At 25.6% G+C, this 24,866-nt stretch overlaps 1 protein-coding gene across 1 annotated transcript in view; it reads left to right on the plus strand.

Annotated features, from left to right (window-relative positions):
• Positions 1-24,866, plus strand: part of LOC113551573 (glutamate receptor ionotropic, NMDA 3A-like) — a 131,151-nt gene that overhangs the window by 56,458 nt on the left and 49,827 nt on the right. Inside the window, 2 exon segments of the mRNA XM_026953881.1 lie at positions 4,635-4,849; positions 8,060-8,455. Coding sequence (XP_026809682.1) covers positions 4,635-4,849; positions 8,060-8,455 — 611 coding nt within the window.

The raw sequence follows: 24,866 nt of genomic DNA on the forward strand, positions 1-24,866 counted from the left end.
CGCACGGTATCCTAAAAACATGTTTTAAATTGTTGACGGTCATTGGTCAGTCGATGTGTGATTCCGATAAAAACGGTCGGTATTTGCACTCGAATTGAAAATAAAAATAGTTTACAGTCTAACTCGGGTCGGAAAAAGAGGTGAACTTATTGATTAATCTATTCTCGGTGTATAAGCATAGAACAATAATTTTTTCAATTAAACCTTGCAGAATTCCATGTTTTGACGTAATGTAAAATTAAGTGAAAATAAAAGTAGCATACCGAGGTTAAACTGTTGAAATAAATTGAGAGAAAAATGAAATTGTTAATAATAGAACCGCGTGAGTTACACGGAGACGTGTAGGTATTATTATTTTTATTATTTTTTAAATACCGACGCCTCGCTGTATGAAAAATCGAACGCAAACCACCTCCATCGTGTCCACGAATAATAATTGTTTCCAGCTCGCCCGAATCTAATTTAATGAAGGAGCATTATAGCTACCACTAACGATGGCGTGTGGGTAACGCATGTCACTCATCCCCGTTTAAATAAATAATAACAGCGTGATTTATCGACTCCGACTCATAAATAGTGAGGTATCACATATAAGTATACCTGGGGGAAAATGATTTCATGTGTAACATTAATTTTCATTTAACGCCAAACGCAATAGGAACGTTGTGTATAATACAATATTATATACTACGTACATTATTATAATGTAATACCGCGTGTACGTGAAAATAAAAATAATTTACCGCGTACGTTAGATGTATAACAAATAGGTTGACTGTATATTATGGAGTTGTTAATTTTACTGTATATATATATTTATATATTTCAATACAATTTTGATTTCTAAATTTTGACCTAACTTAACCTTACATTTTGGTAATTATTTGACATATGTTATATAGTTTCAGGTGGATAAAAACAACGTAAAAATACGTGTACGTGTTATATCCTTATAAACCTCGACCAGTTTACTGGCTGAAAGTATATGATAAATATTAATTGTAGTCAACTATGACACACTTAAAACAATTTTAAGTATGATAGGTATTTAGGCGTAAAGCGTGGAAAATCTATGTCGTTTCAAACGACTCGTTTGTGTGAAAATACCCGCAGGATTGTACTTATAAGAGGTTTAATTTCTCTAAATGTTATAGGAAGCAATTGTTGACCGACGAAAATGAAATAATAATTTGTTTCAAATCGGGAAATAATCGAATATAGAAATGGAATGCATGAGATCTGAAAATCTTGCGGTTATAGTAATATTATGATTAGATTTTTAAATGGGAAATCCATCCGAGAAATATATAACCGAATTGGTCACTGAGGTGATGGTATGATGCATTTTTAAAATTGTCATGTCATTTTGAAACATTTCGATCATATGTAATATGAATCAGCAATCTACGTGTCAAAAAAGACATAGAAAATGTGTTCTAATTTCAAGAGGGTTAAAGTGAGAAATACATAAAAATATATTTATCTGACTGAGCGAAACATTAAGAGATATGGATGGACTAAGACACAGACGTATATGAGTTATGTCTCGACTCTCGAAATTAATTTTATGTAATATAACTGAAATATTAATTCCATTATATCGTTTCCATGAATATATATTATTAATAATGAAGATTAGTAACGTACGTTTAGTGAGAAAAATTTAGAATTCATTGTACTTATAAGTAAACGAAACAATAATGCTTTATAAAATAAACGAACATGTAGTTCCGAATTATCATTATAATTTTAATGTGGCAACATGATTAGATTTAGATACATATATTTACTATATATATTTTGTAAGTATATATGTATATTGAATAAGTAATGTCCAATGACACTGAAAATGTTCCAATAAATTATTGTACATTTAACTTAAGCATAATAGAAGCACAAAACATTTTAATGTCAAATTGTATTGTTTTTATTAAACTAAAAATACATACACTGTATACAAACATACAGTGTATTTTGTTTTTGCGCATTCATCCATTGAATAATGTGCATATGTATCTAAATATTAAAGTAAATAATATTATACATGCATGACCGCACGCACGCGCTCGTGTGTGAATTATAATTTAATATTTGTTTGGTTGTTATCCTAATAACATGAAAAATTATGTAATATTATTTTGGGATTTATGATTTTCTGATTCTATTCATTTATTGAAATGTTGAATTATTTAAGAGATCAGTTTACTTTAATTTTATATTTATGTACTCAAAAGTCTCAATACTCATTGATTTTACAATTATAATTATTTTATTATTACCAATTATATTATGTCATAATGATTTCCAGCCCTCATTTTATTGAAATTTACATTTCCTTAGAATTGATCAATAATAGCCAATACCTATTGAAGACACTACCGGAAAAATGATTCAGGAAATATTGAATAATATATATAATATGCATTTCCTGAATATTAATGTTAGCATTCATTTATTATTTCAGCTAAAGGTTTCATTATGAAAATAATTTTTAAAGAAGAGTAGAAAAATCAAAATTTCTATAATTTTGTTTAAGTTGAATAGTTAAAAATTATCTGAACTTGGAAAGTTTTTTTTTAAATAGATTTTGAAAGTTTTAATTCCTCCCAAAAGCTTTCTCTTCTCTTCTCTCCACATTTATATATATATTAATATAGATATAAATAAATCAAATATTACAGTTTTAACTTTAAGATAATTATTTTTTGATTAGTTAAAATTAATCTATGGATTTTAGTAAATAATAAAACTTATTAATGGCTGTATTCATTTATCTCATAATAAAGAATTAAGATACCTTTAAAATTAAATTATAAATATCTAAAAAAAAATTTAACTTTTCCTTATTGTCGGTCTGAAAAAAATCCATGATAAATTAAGTTTGAAAAAATGTCTGGGTTAATTTTTAAACTAGCTTAATATTTTTTTTTCAAGATAAATCATTTTTTTTTTTTTTTAATATTATATATTTATATATAATATTATAATGTATAATGAGTCCCCACTGGGCTAGGTTAGGTTAGGCTTATTAGTATTACTTATAAGTAAAATATAACACTTACTAATATAAGTTGAATTAAAAATGAATAACTTTTATATGCCTATTTATTATATTTGTATTAAGTTACAGTATAGTCTACGTATGAATTTTAAGACCCGTCAATAATATACGGTCACCATTATTAATTACTATACCTATTTCATTGATATTTATTAATAATAATATTACAGTATTTCATTACAATAATTATCGAGTATTATATTATTATAATCGACCGTACTAGCTTGTTATCGATAATGTTAAAAAAAATTCGATCACTTCTTGTTTGTACTCATCAAAAATTATTTAATATTTAATAAGCTTAAATTGAACTAATTAGCGGGTTTAGTGTTTGTTGTATTTCTGGTTATATGTGACAGTTATAAAAATGAGAACTTTTGAAAATCAAAAACATCATTAATTAAATTTAAACTTAAATAAGAAGTTACATAAAATCGGATTAATTTTGTAGTTTGAAAATAAAATAGGATTTAATCCTCAACAAAGAATCGTATCAATTTTTTTTATAAATCTGAGGAGAATATTGTTTGTCCCGATGATCAATGTTTGAATGCGTGTACATGCATTATTATGTTTTAGTGTATTATATTATGATGATCGGTATTATATTGTTCCTTTACTAAGATATCTGCCATGGGAGTTTGGGATATCGGAGCCAATTCGGAGGTACTTTCGTCGAAATGTAAACATTACATTGTTGTGCTTGGATAATAATACTACTGCATTTTGCAGGAATATTTTCAGCAGTACCAAAGAGAAATGATTCTCGGAATATATTATTATAATTTAATTGTATGCACATGACGTGTACAATGATTATTGTAAATTAAGATTTTTTCAACTTTCAACAAACATTCTGTTGGTAAAATGTCTTTTTGTACCTACTTATAAAGAATATTTGTATACTATTTTTTTATTCAAAATTATATGTTAAAATTAATACCTTATATATTTTTTGTAACATCGATGTCTATCGTTAATACCATACTAACAATTCTAAATATTTTATCTATTTACATACTTAAATGTAAGTATGAACGTATTTCAGACCTGCAATAGATTATCAATACAATTACATCATGACCATTTTAAGTTTAAATTATTGATGATTAAATGACTGTGCGTCGACTTCTATATCATGTATAAGTCACCAATTATAAATTTAAGTGCTTATAAATAATAGTCGATTGATAGTTTGTTTCTACTAAAATATTCTTATTCAGAATATGCAATTAAATTATAATGTTGCAGACTGTAGATTATATTTATTTTAAAAATTGACAACTACGAGTATAATATTAATTATTTCAAACATAATTTCATTTATAATACAACTGTAAAATAAAATCTTGTCTATATGTATAACTATATATTGAAATCTCAAAGATAAATCTCAAAGACAATTTATAAATTAACGTTGGGCCCGTTTATTTTATCAACCTAACCGTTAGCCAGTCCTGTCAGGAAGAATTTTTTCATTCCAAATCGAATACACTGGTAGTACTATATTATTATAATTTTACATTATATATATTGGTCGATCCTATTCAATTTTTCTCATGTATTTTTACAGGAACGTTGGAATGATATGGTAGTCAGAGTATCAATCACGCCGTGGGAATTGTTTTCTGCGCTCAGATCGTTCCTGTTGCACACCGGATGGCATAAATTTTACGTGTTGCACTCGATAACGATAGACGAGAGAGTTAGAACAATGCTGAGCATAGCTCCGTTGAGCTACATGTCGGTGCCCATATCTTCAGACTCGTCAGACCTTATGCTATTCAGGTACACGAATCCATATTGTCTTATAATTTTGTTACTTAAATAATAACGATGCAATCACGATTCTGGGTTTAAATATTTTATTGTATACTATATTTGATATCACGGGTTGAAACGTGCTTGTTTAAACAATACAAGTATATTTTATAACAAAAATCGATAAACCAAACATTAATTTAATTCATGTAAACCGTATAAAAATGTTACACACCACAATTTGATTCACTTAATGTAAACCTTAATTTGCAATACGTTGTAGCAAATACTATACAATTTGAAATATAACTAAAATTAGGAACCTATTTCATTACGAAAATATTTATTATTGCATGTTCTTTTTATCGTTTTAATTTCAAAGTAGGTAACGTTTCTATTAATATCTTAAAAAAACATTTTTAATTTTTTTTTTACTTAATAAAATTAAGTATTTTATTTTTAAATATACATATTATTTTATGTTTTTTTTTTAATTTTAAAAATTATTACTTAAATTATTATTCTATCGATGAAATATAATTTTTAGAATTAAATCGTTGGACTATAAGCCAACAGTTACTAAAACAATATTTTAAAAATTGGAATTCTTCACATTACTTTGATTTTTATGATAATCATCAATATTATCTAATTATCATTATTTACTATGTAAAATTATTCATGTTTATTTTGTTTAATATATTATGTGAATATATAATATATATAAAAACTAGTTTCATAGTTTTATAGTATAATTAAAATTGCCTAGTCCATTTTAATTTTTTTTTATAAGCATGACACGATGCGATAATATCTATACATATTCTTATTAAAATTGACCATGTATGTAATATTATTATTATGGTAATATTATATTTATAATTAATTTTCTGAAAATATTACCTCATCGTTTCTCGTGACATTTTAGTTTTATTCGCATATGAACTAACACCCAATTACCATAAATCGTTCGATCGAAAAATAATTTCCAACGCCCCATAATATAGTGTATATTATTATAGAAAATTATAACGTACACGAGTACGGAAGGTATAACAATGAAAGAAGGTACTTACGCACACAATCTATAATAATAGTATACATTATAATAATTTATTATGCACGATAAATCGTTCGTAAAATTATTTACGCAATGTTGTGGTATTCAGTGTTCACACTACCACTTATACACAACGTTTATCGCAGGCTCAGAATAAAACAATTCTAGGTTTATCCAATCATTTTTCAAATAGCTTTTTTTTAAAAAAAAAAAACCATTAAGCATTAAGAACGCAATTAATTTTCAAATAAATACGAGAAATAAGTTTTTTACTCTTTTGTACATATTTAAGAATAATAATAGAATTTTAACTATAATTAAATAAAACTTTTTTTTCTAAATAATTATATACAATTTAAGATAAAACCAAAAATTTTCGTTTAAATTTACGTTTGTTATTTTATATTTAATATGATGGATAATTTTATTGAAATCATATTATTTTTTAATAAATATAATAAATGTTTACGATAAGATATTTTTATATTTGTAACAATTTCATGAAATTAACTAAAATAGTTTCAAACCCGTTCCGTATTTTCTCTCATCAAAAACTCTAAAGTAAGATTTTTTGAGTTTTGTTAGATATTCGGATAACTAGAGATAATATATTTATTATTGAAATAATATTGGTGAAATTCAATAAATTGGTGAACAGATTTAAATGTAAGCTTTTTTTTTTATATTTTCAAATAAAATACAATATATGTTAATTCTCGTACCTTTTAAAAAGTTTCATTACATTTTTAAATAATATTTTAATTTTTTTTTCCTATTTTTCTAGCTATCATTAAAAATGTTCACAGAATAAAGCTTTTAATATATATATATATATATATTTAATTGTTTTTTATTGCTTGATGTTGATAAAATAAATTTTAATTTTAATTTTTACAAACAATCTACTATGCTAAAAGGACCGCAGTTGCAATACTAGTTCATACTTTATTATAATTAAAAGTGAAAATAAAAAAAACCTGTTCATTGAGAAAATAATTACGGTTGGAACTTTGGGTTAACTTTAACAATGTATGCGGAAATGCTGTAACACCACTACTGGTTATCACCAGTTGTAACAATAAAATAACAACGATGATACTTTTTCCCTACGAAATAATAATAATAATAACAATAGTTAAGTGTACCCGTATATAATTGGACGGTGATTGGGAGAAATGGTTCAAGTCCAAAATCATAGTTTTTCAATAAACGAAAAAAACGTTATAAATGGTATCCAATTCAAAAATATTCAGGTCTTATTATTGAATATAATTATTTTTAAAGTAAAAAAGGAATTTTTTATTGTTTACACGGACTTATGTATTCAGTGCATATATTTTATGCATTTTCTAAAAAGCATATCATTTTACATTAGATGAGAACATAATAATATACAGTAATATTTGACATTTTAGACATGCTCACCCCTTTTTTTCTTAAACAATTTTGTTATTCAAAATCCGATTTTGGAATTTTTTAAATATGCTTCAAGATGATATTTTTTTATTTTCAAATTGTGTACTAATAAGAGTGATATAAACTATTTTTTTCAAATGAAAATCTCTTTTTCTACAATACATTATTTAGCAGATAATTTTTTGTACAATTTCGATGTACTAAAATAAATATTTGAACGAGTAATTTTTCAGTTATTTAAACTTGTATTTTAAATATATTAGTCAATAGGTCGGTAATAACGAGTTTAGAAGATGTGGGGGCTATTGTTATTTGAACATTATTAATATTTATAGTTTTTAACTTAACAACGTTTATAATTTATAATATTGATTCTAGTATTTATAATGAATCCAATATAACATTTTTTTTATATTTTTGTAAATCTATTTATAAGAACTATTTTCCTTAGTATGAATAATTTAACAACTGGGATACTATTCGTTTGAATTTTGAATTAAAATTTATAGATTCATCGGCATTTACAAAAAATATTAACTAATAAATAAATTAAACTTAGTAAAAAATAGTTGTTTTCATTTGAAAACAAAAGTCTATACCACCGTAAAACACTTCTTAAGTAGTGCAAACAATTTTAATAAATTGAAAACACGGATTTTAAATATATTTAAAAAATTTCCGAAATTCAGAATCTGAATAAACTCATTATTAATCGCGCTGTATATTTATAATATGATATTTCATATTTGTTGTGTATATAGATCTATGGTAGAACTTTCGACTTCCGAGGCTTCTGTTGTGGTGGTAGTCGGCGACCGGGACTCGGCGCAAACGGTCTGGCGCCAGGCAGCCGCGCTCGGGCTTCTGCCCGCCGGCAACGTGGCGTGGTTGTGGCTGGACATCGGCAACACCGGCGGCGGCGTAAACGTGACCGGAAAGAGGAGAGGCAACGTGCCGGTGGGAATGCTGTCTCTGCGTCCGGTCGCACCACCGCAGGAGGACAAGCATACTGTCAGGGCGGCAGTGCGCGTGTTCGCCGAGTGTATCAAGGACGTGATGGCGGCCAGATGTGAGAGCTGGACACCCAAGGTGTCTAGGGTCGGGGACGCGTGCGTGGACATTTTACGGGGCTCCGAGTTCCCGAGCGATTTGTACAGGTGAGCCGACTGGGTTTATTATATTTTTAATAAAGCTGACAAAAGTGATATTATATAAATTCGATATGACATGTCATTATTGTAAACATTGTCATTCGTTAAACTCACGAAATAATCTTTCGGACAACTCTGAAAACAGTTTTGCTGTCGTTTTGATATGAAACATAATATACTGTTGAACCTTAATAATACATAATAATAATAATTTTATTTCGCCTCCGATAAGCAATGTTTACAAGGTGTACTACAGCTACAACTAAGAAATATTTATAAGAGCACCTCCAAAGTCAAAGGATGTAGTGGAAGTGAACGTTTATTTAACTATAATAATTAGTAAACCTATCAAAAATATAATCTAAAAAAATATAATTATACAACGTTACAAATTATTCAATAAATAAAATAGTAAAAATAGTTTTACTTGAAAATTAGCTAAAATCTATTTAAAATAATATACTATTTAAATCCAGACACTTTTATTTTTAATTGTTTAAAATTAAGAAAATAATAAATACGTCACCAAAAAAAAAAAATAATTAATAAACACAAAATTGACAAAAATTAGTTTGCCATTTAAGTGAGTTTTTAGTGAAATATTATTATCTTTGACAAATCGTGTGTTATAAATTATGACTTATGATTACGAGTACGAAAATGTATTAACTACATTAATATATTTAAAAATTACAGCGAAAACATATAATGTATTGAGAGACTTAATATTTAAAATTTTATATTCATTATATAAATAAGTTTTCAGGAAGAGTAGACTTATTGTTGAATCTATATTTTACAAGAAATTTAAAGTTGTATGTAATTTTTAATATGGTTGTTATAAGCGTTACTCCAAAATGCTATATCATAAAACACTACTCATTACACTAGAGATTTATAAACCGTTGTTAAAACGTTAACTATTAAGATATTTCACAAATATTTAAGTACATAACAAATTTTACGAACCGATATTATCGCTTTATCAATGTCCATTTCAAGAATTCATTAAAATATACACCTAAATATTTTCAGTGAATGTTAAATTAATTGAAGGACAGATCCAATTATTTATTTCACTTTAACAAGATACAGTATTAATTTGTCAAAACTTAATTATTGTTATTCTTACTTATTTTAAAATGTATAAAGTTAGATTTAGTTGCAATGAATTATTGTTAAGCTAATTTTTTATTAAATTAATAGTTTTATTAGCATCATATTTAATGTCATGTAGGCAAGAGTTACTAACAAGAAAAACTTATCATCAGCAAAACACAGTACTTTACCTCAAACATTCTGGTTAAGTAAACCATTTATACAAATTAATGATCCAATACAGTACCTTGAGGTAAAGAATAATTAATTAATTTTTCATCACTTTAATATCATTAATTTTTACTTTTTGGTTTCTATTTATGTCATAGAATTTAATATATTTAGTAAAATTCCTCTTACTCTACAATATTCAAGTATTTTAAACAAAATGTCATGATAAACAGAAAAAAAAGTTTTTTGAAGTCTAAAAATACACCAACATGTGTTTTAAATCAAGATTATCATAAATCTATTTAGTAGAACGATATAAAGCATCTTTTAGAGATAATTTATTCCTGAAATAAAATTGATTATTATTAAATCATATTATATGATTATTTAGAAAGTTAACAAGTCTGATTTTATTACATTTTTTTAAGCAGTTTACCTATAGTCATTGGCAGGGTAATTGGTTTATAGTTGTTACAATATCTTCGTTCTTAAAAAGTGGAATAACTATTAAATTTTTACACTTGAGGAAAATGCATCAATAATAAAGCATTTATTGAGCATTTATACTTGGAATAGTGTTCAGAATAATTGAATATACATAATAAATTGTGTAAGCTTATTGAATACTGTATTTAGGTATATTGTATACATCGTAAAAGTAAAAACAACATGATACAAAACTTAATTATGTGGTGCTGATATTATTTTCGTTGTGTTCTGTAGTATACTACAAATACTTAAAAGCATTTAATTTAATCAAAGTATTTTTTATATTTAATAGATTTAAGGAAATTTAGAATATTGTTTTATAACATTCAGAATGTTTTGAGAATAATATTATCAAGTTTTTAAATCCATATTTTGATTATAATTATTTTAAAACATTTGAGTATATGAATTATATAAATTTAAACTTTTTGTCTAGTATGCGGTTAAAGATAATGTTAATTCTATATTCTTGTTTTGTATACGTAGTTTATATATATATATATATACATATCGATGATCGATAGAATTGCAGATAGCTATAGTTCTCAAATTGTCTTAATTATATAGATAGAAATAGATTTGAGGAAATCGAAAATCAAACCTTTTCGTTTTGGCGGAATACAAGAAATAGTTATAATAGTGTATCATATTATAATGTTACTTTACTCAATTGTGAAACAATTTAACGTTTCTCAGAAAATTGTTATCATGAGATACCAAAAACAGATTACACGACCACAGTGTACCTATAATGCCTAACCAAAGCGCCGTGTTACCATAATTTTATTACTGAAATTCTTTTACATCATTTTGTCAACAACGGTTCATAATCCTGTATCATAAATTACCAATTACCATAATACGCACACACGCACACAAAAAAACCAGACTAAACAAAGTATAACAGAGGCGTGTCTTTGCTGTTTTTCGGAATTGATTCTATATATGTTCATATACATTATATTATATAGATCATATATAGGCATTCATATATTTAGGTGTGTTTTCAAATAAAAATTTGAATGTGTAGAATATAAAAGCTGCTAAAGAATTATTATTTTTGACTATTACTTATAAATTACTTGTAACCAACATAAAAAAAACCATGAATATTTATGCTAACATAATAGATATCAAACTTCAGATGATTTAAACAAGGCATTATAGACATTATTTACGATTTTACTTTATTGTTCTGGCCATATGAATATTCTTTTTAAAAAATTACCTTGAAATATGACTACCCATGTAATATGCATATAATTATACGTTTATATTTTAATTTTGAACAGTTAATGAAAATGAAAAAAGTACAAGAAAAATAAGTGTCTAAGATTGATAGAAACAGCCTCATTCCTGTGTACGTATGTGTATATCACTAAAATTGCCTTTAATAATATGTACAATCGATTAACTATGCTGGACAAGTTTTTCCGTCAGTAGATCGTACAAAAGACATCGAAAATTACTTCTAATCCCATCGTTATATTAACTTATCCAGGATCACTTTTGCCAATTTGACGAATTGGACGATTCAGTATAGGTTCGTTGAAATATAATATTATTATATTGTGGCATAGATATCAGATGTGTGGTTTACGTTATATGCACTATATATACTATATATCTGGTGCCATGGTACATTAATTTTGGATTAGTTTTGTTATAGTTGTGTTTACGATATCATGTTGTTTGACTGAAAAGTACGGCGAAACTAATTAAAAAAAAATTAAACATGTCATTAACCCAGAATATAGACATTTCTCGTCTTTATAGACTCATCTGATAATTACCTTTAAGTTGTACAAACATGAACTTTTCATTTATAAATTATTTTTTTATTACTTGAAATAAAAATAATATTTATTAATATGTTAAATATTATACAAATATACAAAGATTATCCGATTAATTCACAAAATAATATTTTTATAGTTAAATTTTTTTGTAATTGCTTGAATGCAATGAAAAAATTATCATTTACTAATAATAAAAGATACAATAATACAACTATATTTTATAAATATAAGTAATATTTTTAAATATATTTTGAAAATATCACTTTTAATCGATAAAATATACTTGAATAATTTATGAGCGGTTCTCATTTTCACGTACATATAAAAATCAAATTAAAAATGATTCGGACGCAATACTATAACTGATTGGGGAACTTGTAATTCCAGTATAACTATATAGTACGTTGGTCGTACCTCAATAATTGTGTATGCATATTATAAATAATAAATTTAAACAAATTTATATGCATCCTTCTTTATGCTATTAAATTCGAAAGTAATTACAGTCCACTGATATACAATATTTTTTTAAAATAGTTTTTAATTTTATAGCTTACAAATGTGATTAAACGTAATAACTAATAGATAAAAAAAATATAAAGCATGATTAAACTTATAATAATTATTGTACATTTACAAAATCATTAACTTTTTTTATATGCCTCAGATTTAAGGAGAGACTGAGCGTGTTTCTGTTTTTATAAAATATGATATCCAAACCCCAAGACAAGTTGTGCCTATTATTTATCGTTTGTTTTTCATTCAGTAAAATAATATACATTGGTCGCCGCTTAATGTAATCACTTTGGTACGGGACATAATTGATAATATAATCTAATTGATAACAATAAACCAAAATAAAAAAACATATTACTTAATGTTGCATCAAATTTAATACACGCAGTTATTATTTAAATATTTTAATTTTAAAGTATGTGGGTGGATATACAAGTATTTAGTATCCGTTTGTCACTCAAACTCATTCTCTTAATTTTCAATTTCTACAGGTTTATTTGTTTGTCATAAAGCATGTAAAATATCGTTTTCGGTAAAAATTGATATAGTAAGTATATTTTCAACAATTTTCAAAATCTAAGTCTATTTTTTCATATTCTTCTTCTTCGTTTTCGATACTTTCTGCAAAACCTAAATTTCTTACAGAATTTTTCGTACATAATGTTAATTTTATGACCTCAAACTGATAACATTATGCGAAGTATTGATTATAATAACCGACATAAGTTACAAATATAAGTATACATCCGCCCCGTAAATATAGCTTTAGATAACAGTAAACGATTGATAACATTAACCGTGATTACAATAAGCGACGACCACTGTATATATATATATATATACGAGCACATTATTCACGGCTCGCTATAATAACCTAATTTATAAGGAAACCAATTTTTTCTTTTTACCAAAAAAAAAAAAAAATATCAGTGTAAGGGGCTCATCTGTGTCTATTTTTCAATCGATATAAAAACTACTCTAATATTTTAGAGAGTTTTTACTGCTACAAAAATAATTTCATCCTTCTATAAATATATAATAATATCAAAGGAAATTAGTGGCACTCATATAGACATTTATATATTATATTTTACTTGTGGAGATAAATTTGGTTTGTACTTTTACCAATTAAGTAAAAACTAGTATTTTTAAATTATAGAAATAATATTATTATATTTCAACTTAACACAATAAATTGTCATCACAAATTTGTGAAAATACACATATATTTGTATACGTACAATAAGTAAATGTTAAATACTTAAACACGATATTGATAGAATAAAATCATTAATTACATAGATAAAAATGTAATATGTATATATATATATCTGTTACTTACATCAGCATAATAACATAACTCCATGGTCTTGTGGCAACTTAGCTTATAAAACATATTTCTTATCAAAAATGTAGCAAACGACTTAATCATATACATTTACAATGGCCAATGTTCATTACCTCAACGGAATTGCGTATACGAACGACCGTACATTCACGAGATCGTTTTAACAACCGTGTGTATCGACTATCGGTTGATTCGGATGTACATTCCATAATCTAATTTAGAGTGCCGTTTCTCATAATAGGAAATGGTTCGGCCGCCCTTTAAAATGAACGTGCGTTTTGTGATAATTTCTATTTTCAATGGATTTGTTTTTCCTCATAAACTTTTGCACAACATCCATTCCAATCATAGCAATGTTATGATTAAAGACGTCCAGCTGACACTATGTTCTGTTACGGACGCCATATAATGATATCGGCGATCGGGCAGGACCCGGGGGTTTGTTCCGTGTACCAACGCTGTTTGTGGAAAACCGGTGTGCTCGAGTTATCGTGTCGTGTCAATAAATCCCGTATACAATGTACGGGAAATCTCCCCGAAACAAACACAACCGACATTTTTCGAGACGTTTCTTGTAATGACAATTACGAGCACAGCACACGTACGTAAACTACGAAACTCGGTATATAATATTATCATCACGGATCGAGAGGTAATTGGGTTTTTTGTTCACTGTAGACTTTTAGCGTTTTTTTCTCGTTGAAGTGAATATTTATAACATTGTTTCATCACGGTAACAATTGTAAAGGACTATTATAGAATATAAAGTCATATAGATAAGACGAACATTATGCGTGTACGATATACCAATGTAAAAAGTAATACGTAGGCATTAGTAATACTAATTCAGTATTTGATTGCTGTATTACGTAAAAAAAAAAACAGAAAACTCGCCTATACTGTATAATAACTGAGTTTCGAGAATATATCGAGTTATTGAGTAGAAGTCATCGAGTGTGTTTAATTTGAATTTAACAATAAATCATCGTATAATATTAAAAAAAAAAAAAGCTTATATTAAGTTACAGTATATTCGATTAACCTGGAAAGTTTAATTAATTTTAGCCAGAAAAATATCATATAAACTAGAACCGACTTATAGTAGAACGGCGTGAGTATATTATATTTCATTACATAAATACAATATATACATCATACTTTTTTTCAATTTTTAGTTTACACCACTGAAAAACCAATGCTCAATAATTTATTTGAAAAATAGTGGATTTTTTCAGTTTCCTGAGACGTAAGTTCTAGAAAAATGTGACAATTTTTACATTTATAATTGTGTGTACTCTCTATAGCCAGATTTATAGATACACTCGTAGTAAAAACTAGATAAAACTTTTTATGAAAATCCTCTCTTAATATCGAAGATAAGAATACATTTTCTTGTTACGATCCGGGCATAACGTGACGACAGACGCACGTACAAAATAAACCGCGCACATCATTGTGAAACTATTACATTCGTTGCTCTGCATGCTGAATCTAGAATTACATTTTATTTTACACTACTTATGTCTCATGTCACATTAAAATACTTTTTCTTTATACATTTATTTACTAATAATCTTTTTTATACCTAACTTTGTTTGAAATCTGTTCTATTAATATGTATTAATGATTATAATACAATTAAAAATATAAATAATGAGAGTATATTAATATCCGTAGATAATAACAAATATTTCATAGTAAAATAATAATATTGTTCACCTATCAACATATACATATTTTAGGTCAAATACAACATATTATGATATGAAACCTATATAAATAATTACAAATAATGTTCAACGATTTTCTTTTAACCTAAATTAAAGTGAAATTGCATGAGTATCAAGAAAAACGAGAAATTAATACCAATGACTAAAATATTTTTTTTAATTTGAATTTGTGTTGTACACTATTTTAGTTTATCATGAAATACGAGTAAGTAGTATAATGAATAACCAATTCAATTGGAATTTCCGAGAACTCATTGATTTATAACTTAGACATTGTCATCCCTTTTTCTTATTCACTGTGGATATTTATTTTTTCTTCAATAATTTATTGACAAATTTACGAAATGAATTATATAATTGTCATTATTAAATTTGAAGTAATTTGCGAATGAGTTCATCGCGTGCACTGTACACATACGTAGTTTATTTGTTTTCTGCAATTTTCAACATCAAAAGAAGCCTCTTTAACCATAGTAATTCACAAAGCTTTTACCACGTTCCAGTATTATTCTTGTCTTGAATATCCTTAAGAGAACTTAATTAGTAATTATTTATAACTAATCGAAACTAGAATAATCAATTTAGGATAGTAGTTACTAAGTATTATTCTGAATACTGAGTGTATGGTATACAACAACAAACCACTATTATAACTACTTTTTGTTCATATATATTTGCTAATACACGTAAGTACACGTAAAAAGAGCTAAATAGTTAATGGGTCTTTTATTTACTTTATTGAAATTGCAAGACCTGTTGAAAAAAAAAATATTTAAATATTATCTTTTTAAATTTTAAATTTAACAGTAACATGACTATTTCAAAGTATTATTTTTCAGTTTATTCTTACTAAAATTAATTTGTGAATAATTTTTTACATAATATGTTAAGTTTTTGTTCATTTTTCTACATATATTATATTTTCCGTGCAATATTGTATAATAACATAAATAATAAATGGATAATGTTTGTTTTTCCATTATATTATGATGATTATTTATGAATAAAAACGAAATGTTGTATAATTTAATACGTACTATATCATAATGGTGTATAACATACACACTATAAAATCTCTTTAATTCAAATTAATGTGAATGTTTTGTCCGGCAAAATATATTAACAGTCAAATTAATTAAAATATATAAAAACAAAATATTACACCACTATCCTTTTCAGATACCTCGTATACTACTGATTTTCGTGATTAACATTTTTTCAAGGATATACGGTGTAATAGGTAGATAGGTATACAAAATGAGTGTTCCATCGTGAATGTTACCTACCTAAAAATATCTTCAACTCATTATATTTTTAAATGTAGCAATATTGTTTGGCTACATTCAAATATTGTTATGTATATTTTGATAATTATATATAAACAAAATAGTGTATTTTTAGATTTATTTTGCTTTATATATATATATATATATATATATATGTACGTTTATAAAATTCGAAATGATTCATTTATGCATTTAGTTAATATTTTAAAAGTTGAACTATTAATTTTCATACAATTATAAAAAATACTTAATGGAGATGAACAATTTAATTTTAAATGATTTGGAAAAATCATATTCACACAAGAATTCTTAAGATAATTTACGAGTTTTTAAGGACATCGGATTCAAATAAATCGGCGTGGCGTATTCAGTAACTCACTATATTATGTGCTCGCGTAAAAGCATTCTATTTGAACTTGATTCCGAAGTTGTGGTTGCCCTCGTTAATGGTGTATATCGCATGTATGCATTTATATAAACACGCTCAAATATTTATATATATATATATATATATATATATATATATTATATAATATTATATCGACCAATGACGTTCCCATGATTAATGTTTGAAGTTGTCTCGATGCTTTCATAACTGGTTTTCGCTGTCCTTTTCTCGGCCGGTCGTGCATCTACACACGTTTCACAGTCTTTTATCATAGCTGTCGTTATTATATTATTGTTCTTTAAGCCCCAGCTATAACCACGTGTGTAACATCCAAATGATTAATCGGCGAGGTTTTCGCATAATGAATGGTTCCGGAAACGGGACGATTCGCCCGCGGCTTGCGACAGAATCAACATTATCTGTTTTGCGGGGAAGGCGGCGGACTGTCAGTGCCACAGTTTGGGTTATATCAGTGGTGGTTGTGGTGGTAGTGTTTATAGTAGGGTATCCGATAGTGGTGGCGGTGATGGTGGTGACGGTGCAATAGTGGCATGACGAAACGATAAAAAAAAAAAAAATCGAACTCGAACTCGGACCAATAAATAATGACTGTGCCGGGAAAACTTCTGGGATAAAATTTCCGGTATATCAAATTGAGAAGAGGGGATGTTTACTTTTCTTCTGTCTGCCCTTATTTCTATCGAAAAAAAAATAAAGTCAATACCGACCGGGTTGACGTCGACATTTTTGTTTTCCTACATTTAACAAGATTATTTTGATTATACTACGTTTACGTACTAAAATATGGTAGAGGTATGCACAATACGCCAGGAAGAAAACAATTATAAGACGGATTTTTTTTTATTCTTTTACTAAGGATTAATTTGATTTGAAAATAACAGTATAATATATATTCTGTTTTAAAACAATGAAAGTCTGTTTTTGAATTGTCAATATTATCGATTGTTTATTTATTTCTTTTTTCGCCAACTGCAGAAATGTTCTACCTGTGTTACTTTCACTGTTATGATATATTTATAGTTAAATTATGAAAATCTAGTAGGATTCGAATGCAATTTTTCTTCATAAAACGCAGACGATGTACATATATATATATATATATATTATGCATAAACTGTGTACTTCGACAAACATGACTAGAGTTAGGAAGCGAAAACATGTAGCACAATGTTAAAATTTCCTCGTGGTCACGTATTTGGGATCTGGATTATTTAACCCTAACTGTATGACTAGAAAGTTCGTCACTGCACCACGTTTGCAGCCTTGTGAATTTGAATCTACTCTTTACGTGATCGATTTACGGTTTTTTCTTTTTTTTTTAAATGTTAAATACATTATAAAAACACCATTAAACCTACCTTATTGCACAATGCACACATACATAAATGTAACAACGACGTTTCTTAAAGTGGGTTTTATAAGTGAATTTTAAAATATTTAAACATATATAAAATTGGAAAATATATTTTATAAAAATTAATTCCAATTCTTTCATTTTTCAAAAGTTTTATACATGTCAAACAGATTTTTCATTTAAAACATTCAATTTCTGAATAAATAAAAATGTAACTAAGTTAACCCATATTTTAACTTTGTGATATACATAATATTTATGTTTTATACTCTTCTAAAGCATATAAAATATATTTCCTTATAATATTATGATTTTGTGAGGTAGCACGATTTACGTCAGTAAAAAAAAATTGCGAAATACTATGTTACATTTTTTTTATTGTTAACTTTTAATTAATTTTTAGAAAAAAGAATAGTCTTAAGACGTCAATTATTTTATACACAGTAATTAATATAAATATTTTTTACTAAATAAATTCTACGATTGAACATGAAAGAATATTTATGGTTATTAATTCTATTTATAAAATCATTTATAAACTAATTATAATTTGTTTTGGATCATTAGTATATTTTATTAACTTATTTTTATCCAGACAGATTATAATTTAACTGTAAATGTTTTAATGTTTTGGAAGAAAAAATAGTTTAAACTTTTAAATCATAGTTGAATATATTCAAATAATATAACTAACTAAAAGTTAGATAGAATTAAAAAATATGGTTATGAAATCATTTTCCATTTCTTAGTATATAATATTGTTTTACTTTTAAAGTACATTTTTTCATTCGTTTATTATTTAAAATGTTAAGCATTTCGAAATTACAAATACTTAACGTTATATAAATGATAGTATTTTTGATCAATAATTAAATAAATATTATACTATATCAGTTACAGTGCTAAAAACAAATGTAAATATTTTAAACATTTAAAATAATGATATTTTTATAAGAATTACAATTATAATATTATGTAAGATTTTTAAAATATATGCATATACGTGTATTACTGTATTATCTATCTTCTTATAAATATAAAATGTATTAAATAATATCTATTTTTATAATAGGTACGTATGTATTGACAGCGATCAAATATGATAGTGAAGAAATATTAGTGTTCCCATTAAACATCGGAATTGGTATTATATGAAGTTGACAAATTACTATGACGCGCGATTTTAAGCTATAGAAGCATATCTATCTGTTGGTTTTATGATTTATTAGTTGATTAGAATATCGATGAAGTCAACCAAGAGAGAACTAATATCAGGATTTTAATTACGATCTAAATTATAATATAATATCATAAATATTTTATACACGTATAAAATAATCTAGTAAATCATTTTGAACAATCATTCAAATTAGATATTGACATACGCGACAAATAATTTAAAATATGCAACGATCAATTAATTAAAAAAAAAATAATAATAAAATAAAATAATTTATAGCAATAATATATTATATAAGTATGTATAAGTATAATACGAGTATGAGAAATATGTTAAATTACATAGCTTATACAAGTATTGATGCTAATATTCAAATCTATTTTTATTGCATTTTAGGATAGTGCACAATTAATCATGTGTTCCAAAACACATGATTTGATTTTATTATGGATGCACTCTACTAGAAAGTGAATGTAATAGTATTACAAAACAGAAAAATTATATTGTTTTCTTGAAAATTCTTAAACATAGAATTCAATATCATCACTAATGTTCGTAACATTCCAATATAGTGCTTTATTAGCTTAATCAAAAGTCATGATCGTTAAATGTTTATTCAAAATTATAATGTTAAATATTATATATATTTCTTACATACGAATAGAACTTTTACATTTTTGAAATGCTTTTTTAAACATTTACAGTGAAATGTAAAAAGGTGTTAAAAGTAATATCAAATGTATAGCTTTTTAAATAATAAACTAGTTAAGGTTTTTGTGTACTAAAATAAGTACCTAATCTACCTTTTTTTTACCATTTGTTTGATACATCGTAAATATAAAATTGCATTTTTTACATATTTTTTTACAACTAACCTAACCTAACTCAAACACTTGAACATTTCAATAAATAATAATATTCAACCTTCTCCAAAAAATGTCCAACAATTATTATTCATATTTTGTATTATTATAGTAGTATTCTGCATAATGTTACAATGGATAATCCCCGTTTCCACCAAAATGAACAATTTCTCTTTTTAGCTAAATTGGATGAAATTATATTCTTTTTTCCACTAGAAAGAAAATTTTTCCCTTTCACCAAAAATAAAAATAAATTAAATATGTATATAGGAAATGATAAAAAATAAAACAAAAATTAAGTATAAGACTTGAAAACATGATAGAAAATGTATAGTTCTGATTTTTTGAAGAGTATAAAAACTAATCATTAATATATAATATTAAGTATTGAAAATATAATGATGTAAATTTTATTTATTCATAGCGGTTTTAATCCCGTATTTGTACAATATAAAATAATAATTTATATTTTTATATGTTTGTGATTTATTTTTTTATCTTTAAAATGTTAATACATAATATACAGATAAAGAATTATTATTATTATCTTATATATTATATATTATTATTTTAATCATCAAAATATACGCGTGGAGTTTTATTTTTCAGGAAAATTAAAATGGGCTACGCCTGTTAAACTATAATATTTTTAACATTAAATGTAATTTATTCATCGGTAAATGAGCTATGCGGAGAATGGTTTTTTAAAATGTTTCAATTAATCACTTTCGAACGGAAAATGTTAATACTTCTACGCGCTCTCTTTAATAGCTCAAAATTTATTGAAACAATAGCTTATTTTTAAATTAACATACACGGACAATCATCTATTTAAACAAACAGATAATAGAATAAAAACATCCTTATGTGAAAAAAAAAATGCACGGATGAAAATTATATCATTCTAAGATAATTGAAATACTTCGAATGACAACACATTATTCGTAGTTATTTTATGAAAACTAATAATTATAACACAGCGTATTTATTAATTTATTTTTTATTATTATACTTGTTATGCTCGACAACAAATTGTATGTGCATTTCTTTCTAGATTTCGGTATTTCCTACGCTTAATCAAAAAAAACATTTTATCTCTCGGCATTCACAGAGCAACATTGTCAACGGTCTTAATATCGATTAGTTTAAATAATATTGTGTTACGCGTTATTATTACCCGGTGAGTGGTGATTTCGAAGATAACCTTTAAATTGCTTAGTAGCAACTTTACGGATGAGATAGGCACTTAGCAACTCGATGCTGATCAAGTTCGTAAACTCAGATTGGTTTAAAGTGTAACCCGTAAATGTTCTTTAGTGTCAGTGAACTATAGTCACGTTATCTAACCAGATCGATCCACTTGAGCATTTGTTTATACGGTTGCGTGGCTTTGAATACTTTCTCAGAAATAACAATTAATGTCACGACCTTAAACCGTATCATTGTTATTGTATTAAATTAATCTGTCTTCAATAGTTGTTAAAAAAAGTTGAATATAAATCAGTTTACGTATTTTAAGTATAGTTTTCTATTTTTTTTTTTTTGTTTTTTAAAATTTAAGGATCATGTAAATTAAGTTATTCTTAACAAGTTATTTTATGGGTTTTAATATTAACTTATAACGTTAACGCATATATTATAACTCATAAGTTATAATTATTATTTAAACATTTTACACTTGAGCTTTTGTATTTTTTTTTATTTATTATTATTTTTTTTTTTTTTTAAATATCTAATAATGTTATAGTGAATATTTTCCTGGCACAATCGACGTAAACCTATTTAAATTTTGATAAATCCACAGGCACAAAATATGTACGATTTATACTTCAGATAGTCCAAAAAAATCGATACAATTGACGAATATATTTTATATACGTTTTAAGAGACTTCGTCTTACACCTTTTTAGGTACTTTAACAAATTAAAATAAGTGTTACACATGTTTTTTGATTCAATTATGTTAATGGATTTATGTTTTTGCAATTAACTGTTTTGATTTTATTATTTTATTTATATTTTTAAATGATATACTTACACACATATTTATTTCATTTTATTTTTTTTTTCAAGAATTTTGGAAGGAAATTTAAATAATAATAATACGGTGGATTTCATAATGGTGGATGTGGTAGTTATTATGACTCTGACCTAAATATATTATTTGTTTAGTTCAAAATAAAATAATAAGCAGATTTGCTAAACATTGGATAGTATTATAGTATATAATAGTATTTAACACTTCAAAACGTATTCTAAACTCCCGTGGTTATTCTAATGGTGATATTACCTACAGAATAATGATATCATGCGGATGAAAAATTGACCATGGATTAATATAGGTACACTTGAATTATTATTGTTTAACCCGAATCTGGTTCGTAAAAACATATAAATCATTTCAAGAACTCGACGTGTATTTGAGTATAATAATCATACCATTTATACGAAATATACGTGCCGTGAGTAATGCGCACCAATAGTTTATTATTATTATGTATATTGTATATGACGTGTTACAACCCGATATTAAACCCAACCACCCATAGAAATCATAGGGGAATTTTACAGAACTTAAAAGTTGACAAGGAATAGGCAATATTTATTTGACTACTACACATTACGATTATAAAAACGGGTAATGTTTGTTAAACAGACGCTATCGTGATAGCTATAGAAAAACTGCATTTAGGGGTGAATGTAGTGAGTAATAACATATTAATTATAATATATATATATATATATAATCACAAAAATATCTCGAAAAACATAAAATCTAATTACGATCAGCGATTTGTCACGATATAAATACAAACAAAATTATATTTTGTTATTATTATTATGTTATTATATCTTTTCTTTTTCTAATGACGCTGTTTTGACTGGAAAAAAGTACTCGAATTCTAACTATTTTTATCAATTGATTGGTAGGTACTTCTAAAAGGTATGGTTATGTGAAAATGTTCGAAGAATGCTTCGGTTAACTTAATTATTGCCGAGTTCCACCCAATATGTTTTCCAAATGCGATGTTTTATTTTATAGTTTTCAAATTCAATATGGCAAACCACCATGTTCTATTTTTTATTTATTTTTATTGTTTTCACCGTAATAATATTAATACAGATAAAATATTTCTAAACTTAAATACTTAAGAATTATTATTATCAACTAGTCAATCATCGGCAATGGAATTAATTTTAGAAATACAGCAAAATAAAAACAATTATTGGCCGAGAAAATAATTTGATTTTATTATACGTATTACTTTTAATAGTACAAGAATTTATTGAAGCTTCAGGCACTAAAATAAAATATAAAAATATAACGACATAGCGTTATGCAAGCGTTTTATTAATTATAATTTCAAACAAGTAGGTATATCGAAACTCATTTTGATTGGTTTGTCTGAATTCAGTCATTATAGCGTAGAACATTTTAGTAATAAAAAAAAAATGTATTTGTAATTTAAATTAAATTCAATTGATTTAATCAAACTCGTAAAAATGTTTTTCTATATACACATATATATTCAAACTATCTCTTATCATCATATTATCACGTATCGATTTTGTTCCTAAATTATGAAAATTTACTGTAAATTGCTTCTAAATGTAATAATATGTCAAAATATTTTTAATGGGATTTGAAGATTATAACTATTTGAGTATCATATACTACAACGAACTAGTATAGAAAGGGTTATTTCGATGTATTGGTATGAAATGTATGTTTACTTTGTACAACTATTGTGTTTAAATATTCATCACTCTCAAACTTCTATTCCTGGATTCGTTAAATTTATAAATTAAATGGAATATTTGGTTATTTATAGATTTTATATTTAAATTTACATTTTTATATTGAAATTATATAATTACAAATAGAAAAATAAAAAAAAATAAATTACAAATTGTGGTTATAATGCTTTAATGGTATTGTAAAATATTCATTTTACTATACAGATTATATTTTATATTTTTCAAAACATCACTTAAGCATTTAAAAGTATTAAAACGTTTTAACCTCCTGTGGGAGTTTTAATGATCTAAAAACATTATCAATGCAAAAATTAATACAAACATTTGAATAAAACACCATAACAGTATATATATATTTATACATAGTATAATAATATATACTTTATAGTTTTAAATATATATTTTGTTCGCTCTTG

Source organism: Rhopalosiphum maidis, chromosome 2, assembly GCF_003676215.2.
Source record: "Rhopalosiphum maidis isolate BTI-1 chromosome 2, ASM367621v3, whole genome shotgun sequence".
NCBI classification, from domain to species: Eukaryota; Metazoa; Arthropoda; class Insecta; order Hemiptera; family Aphididae; genus Rhopalosiphum; species Rhopalosiphum maidis.